We start from the raw sequence: 25,608 nt of genomic DNA, 5'->3' as shown, positions 1-25,608 counted from the left end.
GCTTCTCGGAAGTATGAGTAGTATTTGCCCCTGCAACACAGCCATGAGTTCAAGTTCAAATTGTGCCCACCGATTGTCTATCCATGTGCCAATAGAAAGCAAAGAACTCATTTCTCAATTGTCGCAACATTTCTTTTTCATTCCATCTTCAAGAAATTTGTTTACTTCTTTTCCTGGTCATTGTGGACTTGCTTTTGCCAAACTATCGAAAACTTCAATGTGTGCATAGCATAGTGGGCCTGTAGGTTTTCTTTTTTTGTATTTAGCGCATTGCCCTTCTGACTGGACAAATTAAGTAACTGCATTACAAATATTTCACTTCCTTGGAATGTCTGTTCCATGTGCCTCATTACACGGTTGAATTTGGCACATGCACCTTCATATGACCAAGTGTAGGTTTGTATTGCTATGGAAATAAGAACATGCGTGCTTCAATTGTCTTCATCACATTGCTGATGCCTTCAATGTGTGAAAATGGCTTGTAACAATATTGCTGTGTTTCATGTGAGGATATGAAATAGAATAACTTTCTTCTTTTATGCTGAATGTATTCGCCCCTTTTGCCTGTTGGGCTTCAAATCTTATAGATAATGGTGTGAGCAGCCTGGGGTGTGCCTGAAGAGCAATGCTAGTTTGTGCATGATCATATTGTTGCTGCTGGGAAGATATCTTAGGCACATTTTTTTCATGCAATTAACACAAATGTTTCCATCTTTCCCCTTGTGGCTCAATCGTAGTAGACCTGTTCATTTTTCAGTTACTTTGTTGTTTATTTTTGTTACATATCAGTGTTATGTACTATCAAGTTAGTGGGAATATAAAGCTATTTTATGTTGTATTCATGGGAAATCCTAGCCGATCCCTCGTCATGGGTATGTGCCATATGTCACAGGCAACAGTCATTCTAGTCTCTCTTCTTGTGGTAAAAGTATCCCAAAGCCTATTTTGTATGCTTGCAGATGAGTTGAGGTTTACACATCAATGTCAGCTCACAAAGCATCTAATACGGCAATCAGTCAGCCACCTCCGCAGATGGAGAATTCTGCAGTTTCCAATCATACTGTTTCTGTTGTCCTTGGCAGCGATGTTGATTGCACACAGAGGGAATATATTGTAGGACAATAAAAATAACTTGTCATGACAAGGGCAATATATGGTAGAAATTATAATAGGCTATGACCAGCATTAGCGCAAGCCCTGGGGTATCTAAAAAATGAGTAAAGTGCTGGTTTTCATATGCTATAGCTGCTGTGTGCATTAAGCTCAAAACTTCCTTCTTGGCAACATAACCCAGGAATGCCCACTCCAAACACTCTTGCACATGCACTTTGACAGCATCTGCTTTGACCTACCTAATCGCATATCAGTAAAGATGCATCTAGTTCACTAAAGACTGACAATGCTGCAATCGAATGGAACCAAACTGTTCTCGAAAAGTTCTTGAAACCAGTCAAGCAGGTTTTTGAGAACTTTTAATCTGGCAAAATGACAAAATGAAAGTATTTGAAATAAGTGATGCAATGCTGATGAGGTTTGAGCATGCATTTCAATGTGCTTGGCCTTCATTATCTCTTATCATAGTGAACCTGCCAAATTGGCAAGGATCTTGAATGAATTCTTCACTAGGCCCAACTATTTTGTTGCTGCCCTGTATTGTCTCTATAGGAAGGGTGCACAACAAGAATCTTGTGGCTTCCTGTTATAACACTCTATAATTTCCTTAGATGTAGGGCCATTTGATATTCACCAATAGATACTTCCACAGGATTTAGATGATGCCTTTAAAGATGTGTCCCTCATGTTTACATGTAAAGGAGCACTGACATTTAACTTTTGGACTGAATTTTTTCATATTAGTCTGGTTCCAAATGGCAGCTTTTATGACCACACCATGCCACTGAAAGCTGCATGTGCTTTGAGCGATTCTTTATGTGTGCTAAGACTTGCTTCACTAAATAAATTTTCTTATGACTCTTTTCAAACATCTAAATTAAAATTTAATTCTAGTGTTCTATAAGTCACAACCACGATACGATTACGAGCCATGCCATAGTTGCGGACTCCGGCTTAACTTTAATCGCCTGAGGTTTTTAACATGCACCCACTCCACAGTGTGCACCAAGACGGAAAGACCAATATTGTGCTGCATAGTGGTCCTAACATGCTCAGTTTTCAATGACCTAATAATGGCATGGCTTACTGATGAACAACTGCAGCATGCATTATTTGTTTGTGACCTACCATGCAATGTTGTCACCAGATTATGGGGCCACGCAGCCTTTGGCACATGTTTAAAAGTTGGCGTTAAGGATATATTTGTTGCGCATAGAAGGAATTTGAAGTTTTGTAGTGTAGTTAAATGAATGACAGCACGCATAAGAAAAAAATTGTGCCAGGACTACTTAAACTCTGCAGTGTTTGAGTTTGACCAATTCTTACGATTTTGCACATTTCGGATGACTGCAGGTCATTCATTGCAGTTATACCAGCTTTTGTACTTTTTAGACATGCTGTTTGCCCCGGTTTTATACAGTGATCATAAATAGCCACACCACACCATGTTGGTAGAATTCAGAATTTTAGTGAAATGGGGTTGCTCCATGTTGAGGTGCACCAGCAGGTCATAGTAAATGGAAGCCAGAAGCAGCAGCACTTTAAGGTATTGCGCCGCACCATGTAAAGTCAAATTATTGTGCCCCCCTCCACTCTCACTGGCATAACCTGCTGGTGAAGCATTGTGAGCAAGCTTTCGAGGTACGCTGCGCTCTTTCCAAAACAGCGTCCGAGGCAGCCATCGATTTTGCCTACAGGACGAAAAGTCCCTGGCCAGGAGTGCATCGAACATACGAAAATAGCTGTCAATTGTGCTGCTGAACTTCTAGAGATTTATAGTTTTGACCTCAGGTTGCAGAACACAGCAATGCTATAGCAAGCAGTGTGGTGAAAGCTGTTTCACGGCTCTACCACGGCATAGCCAGCACTGCATGCATATACTATATACAAGCATGAGGTTTCAGCAGCAATACTTAACAGTAAATTGTATTTGTACAACTTCACTCTGTCTTTAACACTGCCAGGCTATAAAATACATGAGAAGAGGTCACTGTCTTTCATTTGATGTGTTTATACAAAAAAAGTGTGTGCATGGATGGGGTTAAGGCTCCTTTGTCAAGCCAAAATGCTTCCTGGCATGATAAAGTGAAGCCTTGTGCACTTCAGTCTGCAGTTGCTCACTGCACTTTCAAAAGCGCAATCAGCACAGAGAGCACAGGAAAACACACAAGCAATGGTTCAGCAATTTATTTGAAACAAATGCAACTTTGTTTTACAGAAAGACCACATTCCAAAAAAGCAACCACATGCTATGCAGACAATACAGCCAACTTATGTTAATTGTACAGATGTTAACATGCCCTTCCTTTATATGTGCAAATGTTTCAAGTCTCAAAGTGTGCCCCTACTTTGTAGCTTGTCCTTGGAACAATGGATGATTCAAACAAATGCTAAATTTAGCACCATTGCCACACTGATAGAAGAAAACTACATATTAAAATGGTAACTTCTTCGAGAACAAAAAAGGGTGTATAGTAAATTTCCAATAATCTGACTCCGGTTAATTTAATTTTTTCAGTTAATTCGAACCTGGCCGACGCCCATGCATTTCAATGGGATTAAACATTCATCATTTCGATCCTAAAACTGGCATTCGCCGGATAATGCAAACTTGACCAGACCCCAATAATGACCCCTTTTAGTGGCAGCGCATGTCTCAGTAGAGCTTAGGGGACCGTGAATGCGTTAAACAAATGCCATCTCCTTTCTGAAATGCCTATTTTTGACCCACCCGAAAAAGATTTTCAAGCAGTAACGGTAGCTGACAATGTCAGATTGTGGTACTTATCCGATTCTAACGAACACTTTTTGCTTTCGAAGGACATTGAGACAAAAATTGCCTAGCTGTGCAATCGATTGCAAAACTAAAACCGTGATTGTAGCATTCATATGCTTTACCACATATCATGGCTGTAATACAGCAAAGCTGGCTTTAGAAAATCAGCTGCCATTCTAAAAAATGAGGTACGCGTAGGTTTCTACTTTGGTTTGGAGTTGAGGCATTTCTACTTTAGTTTTATACTGTGGACAAATAGAAATTTGATGCACGTTTGTTTCAGAGGCGTGTTACTCAAGCACATATTGCCAAATGAATTAACGGTGCTTCAGCAGGTTCTTGCATCTTAATTCGACCCGTCAGTCTCGTTAGGGTAGAATTCATGGAAGTTGATTGTATAAATTGCGTGATGAAGCACCAAGAAAGTTACCTTGCTCAGGTAGTAAAAAAAGCATGGAAAAAGTGCTTCACACAACATCCACCGATGTTCTGTTGCAGATGCAAAAGCTGCCTCCCTTATCTGGAACAGAATAAATTCCTTTCGAAGGCAAAATAAAAAACAGAAAGAGAAGTCATCAAGGCATTCCACATCCATCTTATTCAGTCTTTCCAGTGTTGCTACATCACCATTTGCTTAGCCTCTGATGCCAAAAAAAATTGTCGAAAATAAAATAACCTGATTCCCATGTTTTTCACCATCCAAGCAGTGTTTACTGTTAATTATTTATTACTGCTTTCTGTAACCTCACCTGTAAATACTGCATGTTGACCTATATGTTAACACTGAGCTATACGATAAGTTCAGTGAAAGTTAAAAAAGAATACTGGATGTTTATTTCTGTTTTTTTTTTTAGACATAAGAAGGGGTGCTTAAAAGTGAGCCACATTTGCAAAGTGCTTGAATAAACAGCAACTACCCCGGTCATGCGCTAATTGTGGCCATGCTGTCCCTGCAAACTTCTTAATCTCATCCGCCCACCTAACTTTCTGCCGCCCCCTGCTACGCTTCCCCTCTCTTGGAATCCAGTCCATAACCCTTAATGACCATCGGTTATCTTCCTTCCTCATTACATGCCCTGCCCATGCCGATTTTTCTTGATTTCAAGTAAAATATCATTAACTCGCATTTGTTCCCCCACCCAATCTGCTCTGATCTTATCCCCTTAACGTTACACCCATCATTCTTCTTTCCATAGCTCGATGTGTCGTCCTCAGTTTAAGTAGAACCCTCTTTATAAGCCTCCAGGTTTCTGCCCCGCAGGTGAGTACTGGTAAGACACACTAGTTATACACTTTTCTCTTCAGGGATAATGGCAACCTGCTGTTCATGATCTGAGAATGCCTGCCAAACGCACCCCAGCCCATTCTTATTCTTCCGATTATTTCCATCTCATGATCCGGACTCGCGGTCACTGCCTGCCCTAAGTAGATGTATTCCCTTACCACTTCCGGTGCTTCGCTACCTATCGTAAACTGCTGTTCTCTTTCGAGACCGTTAAAAATTACTTCAGTTTTCTGCAGATTAATATTCAGACGTACCATTCTGCTTTGCCTCTCCGGGTCAGTGAGCATGCATTGCAATTGGTCCCCTGAGTTACTAAGCAAGGCAATATCATCAGCGAATCGCAAGTAACTAAGGTATTCTCCATTAACTCTCATCCCCAATTCTCCCCAATCCAGGTCTCTGAATACCTCCTGTAAACATGCTGTGAATAGCATTGGAGAGTTCGTATCTTCCTGCCTGACACCCTTCTTTATGGGGATTTTGTTGCTTTCTTTATGAAGGACTGCGGTGGCTGTGTAGCTGCTATAGATATCTTTCAGTATTTTTACATATGGCTCGTCTACACCCCAATTCCATAATGCCTGCATGACTGCTGAGGTTTTGACTTAATCAAACACTTTCTTGTAATCAATGAAAGCTATGTATAAGGGGTGGTATTAAAATTAGATCTTTCGTCTCCTGTGATAGCTTACTGGTATCCTGTCTAACGAAGTTACAACCGACTTCTATTGCACACTCCTTAATGATGCCCATAAGATTTTCGTTCATTGCTTCAACACTAAGGTTCTCTTCCCGAGTTAAAGCCCTATACCTCTTCTGTAGCTTCATCCGAAATTCCTCTATTTTCCCTCTTACCGCTAACTCATTGATCGGCTTCTTATGTACCAGTTTTTTCCACTCCCTCCTCAAGTCTAGGCTAATTCGAGATCTTACCATCCTATGGTCACTGCAGCGCACCTTGCCGAGCACGTACACATCTTGTATGATGCCAGGGTTAGCACAGGGTATGAGGTCTTTTTAATTTTTAGTTTCGCCATTAGGGCTCCTCCACGTCCACTTTCGGTTATCCCGCTTGTGGAAGAAGGCATTCATTGTCCGCAAATTATTAACCCTACTAATAACTCTCTCCTACTATTCCTAAAACCTTTGCCATATTCCCCCACTGGCTTTTCTCCAGCCTGCTCCTTGCCTACCCTGGCATTGAAGTCGCCCATCAGTATAGTGTATTTTTTTTTACTTTACCTATCGCCAATTCCTCGTCTTCATAGAAGCTTTCCACTTCCTGTTTATCATGACTAGATGTAGGGGCGTAGACCTGTATGACCTTCAATTTGTACCTCTTATTAAGTTTCACAGCAAGACCTGCCACCCTCTCGTTAATGCTATACAATTCCTGTATGTTACCAGCTATATCCTTATTAAACAGGAATCCGACTCCTAGTTCTCGTCTCTCTGCTAAGCCCTGGTGGCACAGCATGTGCTAGCTTTTTTAGCACTGTATATGCTTCATTTGCCCTCCCAACCTCACTGAGGTCTATTATATCCCATTTAATGCCCGCTAATTCCTCCAATAGCACTGTTAGACTCTCCTCACTAGAAAACGTTCTAGCGTTAAACATTGCCAGGTTCAGATTCCAATGGCGGCCTGTCCAGATCCAGAGATTCTTGGCACACTCTGCTGTATCATAGGTCTGACCGCCGCAATGATCAGTTGCTTTGTAGCTGCTGGGGACTGAGGGCCGGGGTTTGATTGTTCTATGCATATAGAAGGTTGTGGCCAAGTACTGCACCAAGGTGGCCAATCCTGCTCTGGTGAGGGAGTGCATTACTGGTTCTGGTCACCGAGGTCAGGCCACCAGGCCTGTTTATACAGCTGTATCAACATGTGGATTTTTTTTTATCCAGTGGAAAATTGCGTGGCACCGGGATTTGAACCACAGTCCTTTTGCACATGAGGCAGATGCTCTACCTCTACGCTATCGTATCGGGGCGCAAGTAGTAAGTAATTATACAGAAAGCGTTTTATTTACTGTAATTGGAGGATTGGAGTAGATTGGTTCGACCACTCAAGGAGTGGGAATGTTTCAACTGTCAGAATTCCGACAAAAGGACTGGAATCACATAAACCACAACTCTGAAGGAATGAAGTGGGAATAGAATGGAGCGCTCCCACTCTGCGATTCTGCGCCATGCCGATATATCCTGTTCTTGGGCAATGCCAGCGCAGCTCTAGAACCACAAAGACGACCGCACTACCAGGGCGAAACACATCGAAGGCCCATCAGCTGCTGCATGAGCACGTGCTGCCAACGAGCAATCCTGCACAACACACGCACGCACACACACACACACACACACACACACACACACACACATATATATATATATATATATATAGACACACACACGCAGTGCACAGACTGGTACTGGTACCCTAGGTAGGGGCTAGGACTCGCAAAAACTATAGTGTTATCCACAAATGTGACGAGTAGCAGGCCGCCGAACTCCTTGCCCTGTGCACGTTGCTGTCTATCTTCATGAGCCTAGATCCTGGTGCAACCACTGGTGCCACGCTGCTATTTTCAAAGGCCACCACTAGGTGAAGCGCCAGGGACCGCCCAGGCCAGGGGACATTGGCTTGGTCCGATACACAAACGACAGTAAACTTCGAATTGACAGGACTACGAATTGGATTAGTAAATTCTTAACTAACCGGTACCAATTTGTAACTACTAATTAACTTTCTTCTCCGCGATCGCTAGTAAGATCTGGTGTGCCACAAAGCTCTGTATTGGGACCAATTTTATTCCACCACAAACATGGCTACACACAATAGTTTTGTTTGAAAACATGTGAGTACATATGCTTGTATTGGACAGCAAGAATAATTAAGAGCCAGTAAGCAATGTCAAATACATGCAATCTGGCTTACAAAACAAAAGGAACTGGTCACTATTTAGTAATAGTTTTCCTTTGTGTGAAACAACTTCACCCTTGAAAAGTTCCTCATTCTACAAAGGTTTATATAGTGAAATATAGAAATATTTGGATGTATTTGAGTTATCACCTGGCCCAAGGAACTTCTAGTGGCAGCCTGTCTTGATCTCGCAATTCCTGGCACTGCCCAATATACAGCATGCCTGACTGCTGCAGTGGTCAAGTACTCTGCAGCTGTAGGAAACCGAGGGATAAGGGTTGATTGCACAATTTATGGCATTTCCAAATTTTTAACTTAGTACCATCTCTATACTATGTCGACACTATGCCACTAGACCATTGCTGTGCTGCAGTCACCATAATATTAATTACACATCGTATACACAAGCTATACAACTGTTTAGGCAAAATTTTAAACTGCGCGAGGAAGACAGGACGTGAACTGAAACATAGACACACGCAAAGGACAGACTTCCAACTGGTTTTATTTTGTGAAAGCAAAGAATATATAAGGTACTTCAATATAGCAAAACAAGGAGCAATTGCAAATAATTTGTGCACGAGGTATTGACGAAAAATATCAAGGCCATGTATGCATTAAGAGTGCAGGAGAGTCTTAATGTGCCCATCTAAGACTTTAATTCTTTCCTTGAGAATCTCCTCTTGCAGTGCAGGAGCTGCAACAGCAAAAGCTGCCTGTCTTATGAGGAACAGAATAAATTCCTTTCGAAGGCAAACTCAAGAACAGAAAGAGAAGTCATCAAGGCATTCCACATCGCTAAAAGGTGTGACAAGTTAGCTCACCTTCTTGATCCCTATCAAGGAAAGAAAGAATTCTTAGATGGGCACATTGGGACTCTACTGCGCTCTTAATGCACAGGTAGCCTTGCTATTTTTTGTCACTGCCTCGTGCACAATTTCTTTGCGAATGTTCTTTGTTTTGCCATTTTGAAGAACCTTATAAACTCTCTGCCTTCACCAAACAAAGCCAGTCAGAAGTCTACACTTTGTGCATGCATCTATGTTTTTGTTCATGTCCTGTCTTCCTCGCAGAGTTTAAAATTTTGCTGAAGCTACGGGCTGACTAGCCCAAAACATGCCTTACTTCAGTTTACAGCTGGGCTTGTTGGTAAAGCTACACAATGCAGCTCAAGTGTGTCTGCTCTTCAGTGTTCTCATGATGTGGCTCAGCCTTGAGTGCATGTGTAGTTTCAATACTGGCTACTATATTTTAATGACTAATATAATTTCTATCTTCAACTTCCAGCCAGACAGAGTATCTCATACTACATTCTGAACATTGCTGCAGTGTAGCAGGATTTCTGTCTAATGCATTGGCCTCTACCACCAAATGCCTGAGAAATTAAAAAAAATTATCTAGATTCCAAGCACAGTGGGGATTCATATTACAGGAGGCATACTGCAGGTAAATGGCTACTGTCGGGGTTGTCGGACGATCCTACGGCTGTCAAGCTGATGTAGGAGTCGTCGGACTACCTCGCCGCTGCCACCATTTGAAGGAGTCGGCGGTCGTAGATGAGGAACTCGGTTAACAGGATTTATTTACAGGATTAACATATTTTAAGACAAGATACATTGGCAGTCTAGCGCGACTCCCATATGGAGCCCGCAAGATTAACATTCAGCAAAACAGCATTCGAGCACACAGCTCACTACTACATTTTGGCATAACATCGAGCACTCAGCTCCTTACGACGAGCACGACACGAGCACGAGCACACTCTAGCAGTCTGCAAACGCTGCTTATAAGCCTCCGCTTGACGTCATAGTTCGACGTCATCGTTCGGCGTGGACGGAGCACGAATGGTCGGGAATGTGCGTCCAATCATGGTAAACTTGCCGCCGCCCCGCAGTACAGCCCACACACACAAAGGCTAACACGTTCGAGCCTACACACACAAAGGCTAACGCGTTCGAGGGCTTTGTAGAACTCTCGGTATAACCCGCGGTGTCTTCGACCGAGGGCCTCGTAGAACTTTGCGCCGTCCCGGGTGGCGCGGCGGCGCACCACATTCCAGAGCTGCCCGCGCGCCACGTGGCCGCCTGTCATCCGTAGTTCTCAGAAGGCGCCTCGTCTGGGGGGGTTGGAACACGCGCAGCGGGCTGAAAGCTGCCACGTTGCCACCCCCGTACGGCCATTCCTAACACTACATAGTGTTGGTTCGGGTTCTTCCAAACATTGCAGTGTTGACCAATGTGTTTGTGTCTGGCGAGTGATTGCATATATGACACAAGCTTTGTGAGGAGAGTACGAATGCAAAGGCATGGTTTCTTTGCCTCTTTCCTAACACTTTGTGGCGGCTGCTGTTTTGATGAGTGGAAAACTTGGCTTATGCAGTATGCGCAAATTGGTTTGAGACTTTTAAGACCAATTTCCTTGAGGCAAAGTTTAGCATGGAGCCAGTTTTGTCACAAGGAAGTTATTCCTACTCACACACGCCTGTTTTGTTTTTGTTTTTTTCATTTAGTTTCAGGTCCACCTAAAGTATTGCCGTCATGACAGCCGTCACATATAATATGGTGGCATCAATTTTTGTATTAATCATTCGAGTATTGAAATCTAAAAGTTTGCAGCAGTGTAAAAGGACAGGAGGACAAGAGGAGAGAGGAGAAGAGAGGTTGCAGTGTAACAGAAATAGGCAAGCACTAATTGAGCGACAAGACCACTGGACACAGGAAAAGCAGATTTAGCTGAAACACAGCAGCCTGTAAGGAAGAGACGGAACATAATTCATTGTGAAGCTAAGTCTGCATCACAGTTTTATATACCATCGGAAATCATGAACAAGCCAGAGGCAAAGCATACTGTTACGGGGATGTTGGGAGTATAGAAAGACTGTATTTACAATATATATTGTCACGTGGTAGTGACGGTTGAGAAGGCAGCAAAACTATGATTAATGAAACGAGCGTTTTATTGGGCGAACTTGTGCACTCAAAAGAGGCTACACTCAAAGAAGGATGGTAGCGGCGAACACAATCGGCGGTCGTCGAAAATCTGATGAGCGGGTCAAGCGCGTCAGCTTTTATACATCTGTCGTCAAATGTTCCAGAGCAGTCACTGGGACCTGCGTGCCTTCCACAATGTTCCACATTATTCGCGTCGCGCACACATGCGATCAGATAACACAAGTTGCGGTGAAAGACAGTGGACGGAACCATCGATAACATTCCAGAAACTTCTTTTACATGCAGGCACGTCCTGTGCGATAACATTTGTTAGGCGGCGAGAAGTGGTCGCCCAATAAAGATAAAGAAGTACACGTGTCAATATAAAAGATGAGGCAGAGTAGTTAAGATGGCTGACCACCAACAGCACGCAGCAGCCAGCATGCTGCGGTCTTCTTCCTCTCTTTTTTCGTCCTTCCGTAACAGGACCCCCGGGTGGTGAAGCGCCGTCTCGGCTCATGGTAGGCAAAAAATCGCGAGCGAAGTATGGCTTCAGCCGCGAAACATGCACGACGTCAACAGGCGTCAGACTTGAGGATGCATCAAACCGAAGTGGCAATATCTCGTAATTTACGTCGTTAACTTGACTTAGGACTTCATAAGGCCCTGTGTAGTGAGAGAGACGCTTCTGGGAGAGGCCAACCCGACGACATGGTGACCAAAGGAGCATTCAAGCACCTGGTGCGAACTTAACATCGCGATGGCATCAGTCGTAACTCTTTTGGTATATGCTGCGGGGCTAATAAACGAGATCGGGCGACTTGACATGCCCTGTGAGCACGATCGATGACTTCATCAGCATGGTCAGTTGCAACACGTGGCACAGAAGGGATTATGATGTCAAAGGGCAAAGTGGGGTTGCAACCATACAAAAGATAAAAGGGTGAATATCCTGCAGTGTCACTTCGGGACAAGTTATACACAAACGGCACGTAGGCCAGCGTGGTGTCCCAGTCGCGGTGATCGCTGGAGACCTACATCGACAGCATCTCTGTGATTGTTCGGTTGGGACATTCCATAAGACCATTTGTTTGTTGGTGGTAGGCGGTGGACAGCTTATGCTCAGTGGCACAAGAGCGGACGAGGTCATCGACAACTAGAGACAAGAATGAGCAGCTGCGGTCTGTAATAACTGTCAAGGTGCACCATGGTGGAGAATGACGGCGTGGAGGAGAATATCGACGACGTCTGTTGCACAACTAGTCGGCAACGCCTTTGTTATCGCATAGCGTGTCATGTAATCAGTAGCGATGGCAACCGACTTGTTAGCTCTAGTCGTCGTCGGAAAAGTGCCAGGTAAGTCAAGGCCTAAGCGAGAGAACGGTTCACAGGGAACTTCGACTGGATGGAGTCCTCCGACAGGTGGTAGGGGAAGTTTCTTCCGGCACTGACACAATTCGCAAGTTGCGACATAACAGTGCACAAAGCAGTAGAGACCTGGCCAGAAGAACCGGCGTTGTACATGATCGTATGTATGCAAAACTTCAAGGTGTCCCACCGTCGGTGCATCGTGAAGTTGTTCAAGAGCAACAGATTGCAGATGACGAGGACGGCGAAGGAGCAACTCAGGGCCATCAGCATTCATACTGCGGTGGTAGAGGATGCCGTTGCGCGGCAAGAACATGCGGCATGTGCCGTCAGTGCTGTCGGAGTGATTGCACTCCGGCAATGATGGACTGTAAGGACTCTTCGCGTTGTTGTTCGGTGCGCATGTCAGTCATGTCACTGAAAACCATCACGCAGGTCACCGGATCATGCACAGAAGGATCAAGTGGATCCACGGAGTGACAAGAGGCAGTTAGTGTCCTTGTGGAGGCATCCAGTCTTGTAATTGACAATAATGGAAAATTCCTGGAGCCACAAAGCCCAGCCACCAAGCCGTCCTGTCGGGTCCCGTAGGGAAGACAGCCGGCAGAGTGCGTGGTGGTCTGTAACGACCCAAAATGTACGGCCATACAAATATGGCCGGAACTTGACGACAGCCGAAACTAAAGCGAAGCACTCCCACTCGGTGATGGGGTAATTTCTCTCAGCAGGTGACAGCAGGCGGCTGGCGTAGGCTATCACGCACTCCGTACCATTCTGTTATTGATCGAGAACAGCGCCGATGCCATGGCCGCTAGCGCCAGCGTGGACTTCGGTCAGTGCAGATGGATCAAAGTGGGCAAGTATGGGAAGGGTGGTCAGAAACCTGATGAGAGCGGCAAACACATGAGCCTGCTCTGGGCCCCATGAGAATGGCGTGTTCTTCTTTTTGATCTGTCAAAGGCCGAGCAATGTTGGCAAGGTTTTTGATGAAACAATGAAAGTAATAACACAGGACGAAGAAGCAGCGCACGTCAGAAGCAGAATGTGGCACAGGGAAACTGCGTATGGCACGAACTTTTTACGAATCTGGTTGGACACCGGATGCGTCAATGAGGTGCCCCAACACGGTAATCTGACGGCGCCCAAATTAACACTTCGTGGAGTTGGAGGCCAGCTTTCCAGAAGACCGCAATGATGGCAGTGAGTCGGGTAAGGCAGCTGCCCAACATGGGAGAAAAAACAGCTTCGTCAAGGTAACAAAGACAGGTGGTCCATTTGTAGCATCGCAGAAGAGAGTCCATCACAAGTTCACATGTCGCAGGAGCACTGCATAGGCAAAAGGGCATGACTTTGAATTGATATAAGCCATCCGGTGTGATGAAGGCTGTCTTCTCCAACCATTTCATCAACCGAAATCTGCCAGTAGCTGGATCGAAGATCGATGGACAATAAGTATTTAGCTCTGTGCAAGCAGTCCAAGGCGTCATCGATGCATGGTAGTGGGTAGAAGTCTTTTCGCATGATCGCATTTAAATGGCAATAATCTACGAAAATATGCCAGGCGCCATCTTTCTTTTTTCACATGGACGACAGGCGTAGGGCTGGCTGATGGCTCGATGACCCCTTTGCGGAGCGTTTTGCTCACCTCTGATTGGATGACTCGACGTTCAGCATGCGATGCACGATAGGGATGCTGACAAATAGGATTTGTGTCTCCAGTGTTTATATGGTAGTGAACAACAGAGGTTCAGCCTAAAGGCCTGTTGCCAAAATCAAAGATTCCACTGTACGATTCAAGCAGGAGACGCATGTCCCTGGCCGGTGCAGAGGTAAGGTTAAGTGCAGTCATTTTTGCAAAGTCGTCCGTTAAGGAACCAGAGCTGGGCGCTGCGATTGGCACTAATAAACCACTCTCAAAATTCAGACTCTCAATATCAAATTCAGAACCACTAGGAACGCTATCCAAGAACATGCTGGCCGGAATCACTTGAGGGCACAGGCTGAAATTCAAAAGAGGTAAAACAATGTCATTATTAAAAACCGTGACCGGTTCAAAGCACATCGATGATGGGGCGAAGCACATATTCACCATCAGGAACCTGTGGCTGGGCAGTCAAAATGACATAAGTAACTGCTTCGGGTGACAGACGCACATCACGAAGCGAGCACAAGTGCAGTGCTCGGAGCATCGGCGAGTTGAGGCAGTTCTAACTGAAGAACGCCGGCCGTGCAGTCGTGGAGAGCAGAATGAGTGGATAAAAAAATTACCGACGATTACGTTACTTCCTAATGCGAAATTTGAGCGCAGCAAATAAGCTGTTTCACCTTTTCGATAGATTGAGGCAAAGAAATCGAGCAACACATGTATCATCTCGACGGCGGCGACGGTAAGCTTCTGCTTCGGCGGCACGCACCTCTGGATTCTGACGGCGACGGCGCTGGGCCTCTGCTCTGGCAGCTCCTTTAGCAGCAGCAGCAGCAGCAGCAGACGGAGGACTTCCATCGGTCGTCTCGCTCATGGCTCAGAAAGAACTGGCAGATAATTTCGCAGTGGCGAACGGCAGCGGCAATTTCGGCTCGGGCGGTGCACATATACAGATCCGCCGCCACCGATCTGGCTCTCTGATTGCCACCGCACAGGGTGAACGGCAGCGGCAATTTCGGCTCGGGCGGTGTACATATACAGATCCGCCGCCACCGATCTGGCTCTCTGATTGCCACCGCACAGGGGTTGCATTGGAGGAGGAGCGAAGAAAGGAATTAAGTTCGAGCCGGCGCTTTGACAACCGGAGACTCACAGGAAGAGGGGGGAGGGGGGCGGCGTGTACACCCAGCGGCAAACGATGGGGGCAGAAGCGCGCGCAGCAAGCGGACAACACGATAAAGGGAGGAGGGAAGAGATAGCAGCGACTGACTGATGCCGCTGACGCCGATAGTGAGTCAACCCCAGCTGCGCAGTTGGTTTCAGGGACAACGCCGCCGATGCCGACACAAACAATATGACACCCTCGCTTCCGCAGCGCTAAGAACCAGGTCTAGCCGTGGGAAGGTGGTCACGTATTCGTCGACGTGCCGGGGCCTACGTGAAATAACCGGCGCGTCGGCAACTGAAGAGCACCCTATCCGCCACACAAGAACAGAGGGGGGGGGGGACCCTTTCCTCCTCTTTCTGCATGGCGGCGACGGTGTTCTATGCAGTCACGTTATCTTGACTCTCTAGCGGCGTCAGCGGCATCCAGCGGTATCAGTCGGTCGCTGCTAGCGCTGGGGGGATGAAAGGGGGGCGGAGCTGGTTACGAGGCCGACGACGACGCGAAACCCAGGAACGGACGCCAAAGAGCTGCGCTCTAAAAGTCAAATCCTAGGATAACGTTGTGAGGGAAGATGTTGCTCACAGAAAAGAGAACAGAAGTAGGGCGGCCAGCTATACTTGCAGTACACATTCCAAGAACCAGCATTCCACCGTCAGCCATGTGAAGCACTCGGGCAGCTGCTGGGGTGAGGACCTTCTTTAAAATACTACGCAGGCTAGCACTCATCACAGGTATGTCGGCTCCACTGTCGATGAGTGCTTGGACAGCTATGCTGTCTATTTTAACGCCAATTACACTTCTCCTTGTGTGCATAGACAGAGGATTTGCTGCAGCATTAGGCAATGCAGCACCACCTCCGAGGGCTGCATTTCTTAGTTTTACGAACGGGTGCGGCCAAACGCCACAGGGGACGAAAGGCGACGTGGCTGTGGCGAACGCGAAGATGGGCGACGTGTTTGCGGTGAACGAGACTGGTGTCCGTGCGGCGATGGTGAGCGACTGTACCACATGTTCCTAGCAGAGTTGGCGCTGTTAGATTCGGCAGTAGGCGAAACGTTGCGGGAATTTTCATCAAAACGGCTCAGGTTGCTTGGCATGCGAAGTGTTAAGGGCCACGAGTTGTGACAATATCAGGCGACATGACCAATGCGGCAGCAGGTGAAACATATCGGCTGGTCGTCCGCAGTTCTCTACTCAGTCGGGTTGCGATAACACGGAGAGAAGTGTCGGGGTGGAGCAAAAATAGTAGAAGGGCGTTTGTTAGCTCTGGGATTGGCACCAGCACAGACAGAACGTAAGCCAATGTTTTCAAGTTCCTGGTGAATGATGGCTTGTAAGAAGGGGACTGAAAATGTTGTAGCGTCAGGGATAGGCGAACAGAAATGCAGGCGCCATCGCATCCAGTTCACGTCAACGATTCGCACCACATCCTCCGACAGCAACACATGCTGCTGTGTGGGTTGATCTTCACACGTTGCAGCAGTAGTGGGAAGTCTGGGGAATGGTTGCAAGACGCATCGGCTTTTGGCGTGCTGGAATCGTCGGCACTCTTTAAAGATAACATCAACTGTCGAGCAGCTTTTGCGCATGAGCAGATTAAAGGCGTCGTCAGCAATCCTTAAGCACATGCCCGACCTTCTCAGCTTCTGTCATGTCGTGATCGGGTTTGCTTTACGACAAAGTGCCAGCATGTCTTGGATGTACAAGAGATAGGACTCCGTGGGGGATTGGGCACAGGGGGCCTGTTCCTGTTTCGCATCAATTTTATGGCCGGCTGGTTTGCCAAACAAATCTGTCAACTTCTCTTTGCATTGGTCCCAGCTGGTTAGCTCCTCTTCGTGGTTTTCATTACACATTTGCCATGCCTCTTAGGTAGAACAACAGGTTGACTAGCACACGCGTGGGGTCCCATCTGTTGATTCCACTCACACGTTCGTACATAGCCACCCACTTTTCAACATCGGTGCCATTGGTCCCACAGAAAGTTCCAGGATCCTTGGGTTGCGCAACCACAACCTTGGCTATGCCCAATGACAAGGTACTGCAAGATGCTACTTTACCCCCAGATGTCACCTCTTATGACATTTCAAGGCAGCGAGACTGAGACTGCACTGTATTCAGCGGCACTGACAACCATGATGTAGAGGATTGACTTTCCCCCTATGTACAACACATCAGCAGAATAAGAACAAGGAAATGCCCCACACAGGTGCATGGCACTAAACTGGATGCACTACCTGCTGTATGCAAGAGAGAATGAGGAAGAATGAGCTTCCCATTACTCCTGAGCACCTACCTACAACTGCTTTTATGGGCACAGCATTGAAGCTGCAATAGCGGTAATGCCTAACACCACATGAAATACAAAGCACACTACGTCAACACAGAGAAACCAAAACAACTGCACACACTTCTCACCGAAATAGACGCAACACCTGCTTTGTTGCATCTGAGCTGAAACGGGTGAATCCCAAACTCTGTGTCACATAACATCTGAAAAAATTAGCTGCTACGAGAGAACCAATGAGATTAATCTGGCGCGCTATGCATGCATCTTTAGCCTAATATGTAAAGAATTGGGCTGCTGCACTAAGGACCCAGATTAACGACCCACCATCAGGCACATTACTAACTATTATTGAGCCTAGCTGACTGGATGTACGAAGAAGCCAGGAGACAGCTCATGATAATGCTTTGCATAAGAGACAACGAAGCTGAACCCACGTTTTCTGCCTTGTGCTTGCAATGCTCTACCAAGTGAGCTTCAACGGCAGTTGTCCCAATGTCAGTTTTCTTGGATAGCTGCGCATATGTACTAAGCATAGCCGTGGGAGTGCTAGGCAGCAGCACTCACAGTTATGATGGCAGACGTGTAGTATCCTTTAAAACACCGACATTACAAAGCACATGATCTTAGAAGCTCACAACTGGCTAATAAACACTCGTTTTCTACCATGAGGCCCCAAGGCAGCCGAAATCAAAACATTTGTATCTTATGAGCGAGAAAAATCGGGGGAACCATGCAGCTCAATTTTTTGTTTACAAAAAGCATGTGATGGCAACAGACAATGAAGCAACAGTGATATATATAGAAAAATGGGTTAGAGCTGACAACAATCATTGGCAGCTCACACTATAATGCTTTCTCTACAATTTATTGGCTCAAAACATCTGGCAGCAAATCCTCTGGATTCTTCTACTATGTCTTTTGCAACTGAAATTTTAAATGTGTGTAATACTTCATGGCAACTTAAAATGGTTAAGCATCTCCATACCTTAAATTTGTGGACCAGCTTTGTCACCTTTCTAGAACAATAACTCTCTGGTGTCATACATCACTCAAACCAACTAATTCTCACTCAAAGCACTACTTATTAAATCTACCTTTAGATGAGCAGTACCTTCATTAGACGCAGCTGCATACCTTTTTGCAAATGGATATACATACCACGCTCAGATTGAGCAAACCAAACAAACCAACAGCAACCAGTACTTGTGTCCATTTGTCTTCAACGAGGCAGAGACAGGCCAGGTCTCGATAAACACAACAAATATAAGGTACAGGCAGAGGAAATAAGCAGAAGCTGTAAAGACAGCAGCAAAGTGAAACAAATTAGACAAGTTTGCAAACAGTCAGCGATCTGGGCCGCGGACAATGCACAACGTTACTGCTACAATTAGAAGCAAATGCTCCTCATGCAACAAGAAAAAACACGTTTTAGCTGTAAACAGCACGACCGCGCGGAGTTGGTTGATATTCTAAAAACAGCACATACAACAATTAAAGCAGACACATTACATGTGTCATCTGTCTTCTTGCTGTTTTTACAATATCGGTCACGGTTGCAAAGCTACGCACATGATCTATGAACGAAAGCAACGGACGTACATATAAAGCTTGGTGAGCTGATTCATACTAATATATATATATGTTGAATTAAGAAAGTTCCCGTAAAAGTGATAGTAGCAGCAGCAGTAAAGTGGTTTCGTTTACCACCTCGCTCACATCGTACGCATTGTATTATTTAACTCCACGGCTCGCAAAGGAGCTACTAAGAAGCTTCAAGTGAAGGAAATACGCTTTCGATCGTTATCTCACTGCAACGAATGAAAGCCTCTGACGCCCATACCGCGGTCAGCAATGAGAAAGGTAATTAAATGCAGCAATGCGCTGCATGGGTAAATAAGGAGGGCATAGCGTAGTCATCCTATTGAGATGGAGAAAAATAGACTTAAGAACGCGATAAACATCATAGGACGACATCCACGCTAGTTGAGTGCATGCATTTCTGGCGCGTGGAAGATGTCGCTGTTTTTTTTTGTTAATTTTTTTACATCGGTGCAACGCGTAGGAACTGCAGTGTTGAAGGCCCGAACGAATAAATTATACTGCGATCACTGCGGGCCTGCGACAACCGTTTCGTGTTCCTTCGAATTTCGAGATCACATCGACAACAGCTCGAATGCGCAACCGGCGTTTTACGTGTCAGCAAGAGCACGACGTGAGCAAGAGAACGGGTAATCGCACAACACTTACCGTTGCTCCAAGTACGTCGCGGTAGCACCAGCAGCTGGGCAACAAATGTCATCAAGCCCTGCCCCACCGCAGTGTCCGCAACTTGAAGCTTCGCATTCGCCCAAAACTAAAAGCGGACCACAGCCCTACGTACGCGCGCGAACGAGACGCAAGCCATGCCGTCTGAGTTCGAGAGTAGCTATTTCATAAAAGCAAAAACAAACAACAATGTGACGTCACATCCGGTAAAGTCAACTTGTCCTCCTTTCTCACCTTCTCTCAGCTAACGCATGCGCAGCGACCACGGAGCACTCGGGGGCGATGTTCAGGTCTCGCTTACCCATTGTAGCCGTCGCGCCTTGAGTTGCGGTCGGTTGTCAAGAGATGGCGCCACCTACAGCCCTATCTCCGCCAAGGGGGCTAGGGCGGTGTGGTGTCGCGGCGGTAGCGGCGGCGGCTGCTTGGAAAGCGCGGCGACACAGGGAGACATCGCAACACATCCGTTCACTTGTACTTGAATAAACTGGTTGTGCTCTGGCGACTTTCGACGAAATTTTAGTTTCTTGCAGTTATGGCAATTGGTTCACTAAGTAGCGTTCACGAGTAACGTAACAAAAAGCCCACAGCAGTTCGTTTTACACGTACACGCTCTCATCCTTGCATGTCGCTTCGCGCAGCATTACTATAGTCTCGCGTAATTCTGCTGAAAATTGTGGTGTCAAAGCAGGTTCAACGACAACATAAAAGCTATTCACTTGAACTTGGTGTGTGCGTAATGAAGGGTCCATCTTCTTTCTGGGGTTTTACGTGCCAAAACCATGGTTCTGATTATAAGGCACGCCGTAGCTAGCTAGTGGAGGGCTCCGGATTAGTTTTGACCCCCTAGGGTTCTTTAACGTGCACTACAACGCAAGCACACGCGCCTTTTTACATATCGTCTCCATTGAAATGAGGCCGCCGCGGTCACATTCCCGTAATTACAGTTTAAGCACCTTGCGGGACAGAGGTTTGCGGTCAAGGAACTTAACAACCGCATTCCTGTCGCTAGCGCTGACGGCATAGTTGGTGAACAGCGGCTTCATAAACTTCTTAGTGATGAGCTGCAGGAGAACCTTGCGATGGTCGCTGTCTGTGTTGCCACAGCTGAGAACATTAAGTTCCATGAGCGCTGCGACACTTCTCTCAACGCAAACCTCCAAGGGCTTTGTGAAATGTTTTCTGTGGGGAAGCACGTGGTCTACAAGCTTCCGAAGACCAATCAACAGTTTTGCGAGTTCCTGGCTCGGGTAGAAGAGCCCGCCCCGATCTTGGTGGGCAATGAGGCCAAGGAGAGGTGTGTTGCCTTTCTGACACTGCAATAGGGCGATGCAGTTCGAGCAGACAATGCTTTCACTTGCAGCTCTCACTATGAAGCCTCCAACCATGGCGACGCTGGCTTCGTCCGGACCTGTTATGCATGGTGTCAACGTTGTGAGGTGGTTCTTTAAGTCATTCACTGCCTGGTCGAGAAATTTGTTACCGGTGGCAGGCATGGTGGGGCTGTGTTGAATGGGAAGCAGCTGCCTTGCGACGAATGATGTCGAGCTCTGAACGTTGCTCTGGTCGGAGGCAGCAACGATATGCCTGTCTTCAGCATTTTTTCCAGCCCGCATATCGCGCTCTTCACGTCAAGTATATCATTGCTACCGCAACTTCGGCGCAGAAAGCCAAACATGGATTCTATCGGGTCACTCGACATTTTGCGTGTGAGCACAAACCGGAACTTCTTCACAGTCAGCAAGTGACGAATGCACTGCACATTTGACGTGGTCGCAAAGACAAGAGCGTGGTATGTTTCCTTGCTTAAAAAGCTGCCAGCTGCACTTTCCTTCCTGAGGTCTTCGATGTAAGCAAGAAAAACAATCTCGAGCCACTCTAATCTAGGATCATCAGCATCCGTAAACTGGCGGGCGTCGGCGTTGTTGCAATGGATGTGTTGTTGGCAGTTGCTGATGTCCATTACTGTAAACCACCTCTGTATCATTTGCATGAATTCAATTGTGGGTCCTGCTGAAGCGAAGTCCAGATCACATGTGTGGCCGGCCTGATCTTTGAGGTAGCAAAGTGCGGCAGTTACGGGAACTGAAAACAACTGAACCGCTGACCTGACGTTCATTTTTTCGATGTTTGTTGGATACAGGTGTTTTCTGGTCAGGAACCTTACTGGCCTCACTGCCGAGTTTTTCTGCATTTTATACAGACTTTTCACATACCTTGATGTGATCTGCTTTTCTTTACCGAAGTCCTTCGCCAGAAACTGTGACCTCACATTTTTGATGATATGGCTTTGGTCGAAAGAAAGAAAAATCTCCTTAGAGGGATCGGCAGGGTGCGAAGCCTGTATGCTCGCCTTGCCTCCGCAAAGAATATCCATCGCTGCCACATTCACCTTGTGGAGGCGTTGCTCGGACCAGTAGGTCGTGGCTCGGACGCTCGGACACATACAATTGCCCTTGCGTGACGTAGTGCTATATCAGCCAATCAGCTTGCCAAGTTTTTGTCAACCAGCCAATCAACGTGCGCCTGATGGCTGGTTGATCGTACTAGATGGTAGAATACGTCTCCAGGCATTGCCCCAGGTTGCCTTCACGTCATTACTCGTTTTTTTCTGATCGTTTGTTTTACAGCGTTTCAATTGACGTGTTTGAGCGCCTACTAATCGTTCCACGTGCACCATTGCACTGATGCACCTTACGGGATTTCCGATTTATGTGTGCGCCTACTTGTTAATTCATGTAACTTTGAGTTGAGCCGAGGCCGTACACGCAGGTGGGCTGGACTCGCGCATGACACGCGTCCGCTTCGTCTGCCGTGCCTTCGGTGCGCGACTTGCCATATAATAGCGCTTCCAAACTCCGTCCAGAGGTGACTCCGTCTAACATCAAATTTGCCAACATTGAAGAAATATCTCGCTGTCTGTGATCAGTCATGACCGGCATCAGGAAGGACGAAGTTTTACTTGTCGGGTCTAGTGCTGCCGTCGCTGAACAAATCAAAACCGGTATGTGGCTGAGTCTTCTCCCCTGCGTGTTTTTGCTGCTAAGCAGATGACGAGGGAATACCCTCAGCTGTGGGATCATCAAGTACCAGCGCGTAAAAAAAAGAAAAGAAGAATGGACGGAAGTAGAAGTGATATACAGCGCTGTGTAAAGTCTCTTCTACATTCATCCCTTATTCTTTATGCGTTGGTGTTTGGCAATCAGGAATAACGAACTATCTCGAATTTCAGCTTTAGTACAGATGTGGGAACAAAAAAAGGGGGGGGGGAGGGTGTTGACGTCGGGAACTTATAGGGGTTCGTCTTCATTTAACCGCTGTTGTGTAACACACAAGTGATTTGTTCAGTTATTTGCCCTTCCCCGTAACGTCAACCCCGTTTATTGCTATAGCAATTACATGAACACCTAAAGCAAATTTTCGCAAATATTTAAAAATTCAGTATGTGCGCGGTGGACTGACCTCCAAGCCAGAGAGCAGACTAGGTAATGTTGCGCACTTTTTATAACCAGATGGTGCGAGAGAGCGGGAGCACAGGCAGCCCAAAAAAGCGCAGTTGCCGCAGGAGGAAGTAGCCGCAAAATGGGAAATATACCTGGAGAAAAAAATACATGGTTCAAATACTGGTGCAAGCAAAGATAAAAGGTGAAAGTGAACGTTGGTTGTCAGAAATGCGTGAGAAAAAGCGTGAGAAGGCCACACCAAGAATATTTTGGAACCACATAGAATTATTTGGCAGGAAGCCTGGAACAAACAAACTGGAAGGGGACATGGCATTACATTACATCCTAAAAATAACAGCCGAATCTTTCCAAGGCAATGACAAGGTTGTAGTTGAGGAAAAAAGGGGCGTCAAAGAGAACCAGATTGAAAAGGAGCTGGTGCTGACAAATTTCAACTGGAAGAAAGCTGAAGAGAAAATTCCAAAGCGCACAGCCACAGGTCTAGACGAGTTTCCCAGAACCAAAAAGTAAGGAAGCTCTGTTGAAAGCAGTAGAAGAAAGTCTAAAAGTAGGCGAATACCAGACATTTGGCAACAAAGTAGAATGAATTTAATTTATAAAGGTAAGGGGGAGAAATATAGAATTCACTCCTATAGTCTGTTGACCATTACATCGGTAATATACAGGTTACCAATGCAGGCTGCCAGCATGGGCAGCGAATAATGGCATTTTGGGAGAACTTCAGTATGGCTTCAGAATAGGTAGGCATTTAGATGATCACTTATGTGTCCTTACTCAGTGTATTAAAATATGAAGAGCAGAAAGAAGACCGTTATATGTAGCCTTTTTATACATTGCAGGAGCGTATGACAACGTAGACCGTAGCACTTTGTGGGATATTGTAGAAGGGGAAGGCTTAGGCGACAATTGTCTACAGCTTTTGAGATAGATTTACCTAGAAAAGACCGTTTGCGTTGAATGGGAAGAGAAGAAGAGCGAGGAGAAAGTTGATATCAACAAAGGACTGAGGCAGGGGTGCCCTTTATCCCCACTGCTGTTTATGATGTACGTGGTGTGGATGGAAAGGGCACTAGAATAAAGTGATATCGAGTTTAATCTCCTATCCAAACAGGCAGGTACAGTAGTAGAGCAGCAGCTTCCAGGTTCATTTTATGCGGGTGACATTGTGTTGCCTGCTAACAAGCAAAGAGATATGCAATATTTGGCTAATATTGCAGACAGGAATGTGAAAATATAGGATGAAAATATGGTGTTAAAAAAATCAGGTTATATGGTTTTCAATGAAAACAGTGAATAGACAGTTTCAATACAGGCAAGGAAATGCCTTGGTGTATGGATAAACGAAGGCAATTGATTGAATGCAGGTAAAAACAATAATAGCAAAGGGGAAGAGAAATGCAACCATGATGTAACACAGAGTGCCATGGGGATACAATAGGTAAGAGGTGTTTCGGGGTACGTGGAAAGGTGTAATAGTTCAAGGACTTAAATTCAGAAATGCATTATTCAAAAGACTAGCGCAAAATAGCAGGGACACAGACAGAGAAGACAACAGGATGAGCGCTAATGTCTTCTCTGTCTGTGTCCCTGCTATTTCGCGCTAGTCTTTTGAATAACGATGACACACTAGCCCAACTTTCTGCCTTGATCGCTCAGAAATGCAGTTGTTTGCTTGAAGTCGCGGGGTACAATCGGGACTCTATAGCAACCAAAAATTAATGGGACGCCGCACATTGGGCGCTCACTGGAAGACTACAAGTGAAGCTGGGCAGGGTGATATGGGCTGGACAAATTTGAAGAGAGGGAAGCTCACAGTAAAATTGAGTATGAAGAACGGCTGAGGAATATGGAAGAAAGTAAATGGGCTGGAAGAGTGTTCAGGTATCTATCTGTACAGGAATAACATTGATTCAGAGTGGAGCAAAAGAACTAGCAAGCTTACCAGAAAGTGTGTGACATCAAATGCAAAGTCAGAGAGGCTGAGGTAATTCCATGGGTGGCACCAATGGAAAAGAAACCTGCTATGAGTAACTAGGTAAGAGGAAAAAACAAAATAAGGAAAGAAACAAGTTATGATAACTCAAAGGGAAGCTCATTACTTTTCAAAGCGAGATCAGGACGCCTTAGAAATCGCACTTATAAAGCGAGATATAAGAAGGAAGAAGAAGAATCTGCTTGGTGCAGTAAAGCTAGGGAAACGATGGAGCATGTTTTATTAGAATGTGAAGATGGTCCATCTTCACATTCAATGGTCGATTTAGTAATTACTAGCCTCCTTGAAGCCCTTGGGTTCGGCTAGAGCAGGGGGAAAGTAAACATTTCCGCAATAGAGATTAGTAAGAGGCAATTGGAAGATTGGTAGAAGAAAAGTAGGGAAACGACAAACAATG

The 25,608-nt window shown here is 45.8% G+C and overlaps 1 protein-coding gene and 1 long non-coding RNA gene across 3 annotated transcripts in view; one reads left to right on the top strand and one right to left on the bottom strand.

Annotated features, from left to right (window-relative positions):
- Window positions 1-9,654: 9,654 nt before the first annotated feature.
- LOC139052875 (uncharacterized) lies at window positions 9,655-19,875 on the bottom strand. Its single transcript, XR_011510098.1, has 3 exons — window positions 19,740-19,875; window positions 18,651-18,786; window positions 9,655-10,207 (listed from the first exon to the last, which is right to left on the bottom strand). It is a non-coding gene; the product is annotated as an uncharacterized lncRNA (long non-coding RNA).
- A 2,332-nt stretch (window positions 19,876-22,207) lies between these two features.
- LOC139052873 (UDP-galactose translocator-like) overlaps window positions 22,208-25,608 on the top strand; it is a 68,454-nt gene continuing 65,053 nt past the window's right edge. Inside the window, exon 1 of one of the 2 annotated variants that reach the window (XM_070530023.1) lies at window positions 22,208-22,336. Coding sequence is in view for 1 of the 2 variants with exons in the window: in XM_070530022.1 (XP_070386123.1) it covers window positions 22,686-22,758 (73 nt within the window). In the remaining variant the exon portion in view is untranslated. The other variant, XM_070530022.1, reaches the window with a different exon arrangement.

This window comes from Dermacentor albipictus, unplaced genomic scaffold (genome assembly GCF_038994185.2).
Source record: "Dermacentor albipictus isolate Rhodes 1998 colony unplaced genomic scaffold, USDA_Dalb.pri_finalv2 scaffold_41, whole genome shotgun sequence".
NCBI classification, from domain to species: Eukaryota; Metazoa; Arthropoda; class Arachnida; order Ixodida; family Ixodidae; genus Dermacentor; species Dermacentor albipictus.
The sequence above is the reverse complement of the archived record's forward strand: the minus strand, read 5'-3'. Positions and strand labels throughout refer to the sequence as shown.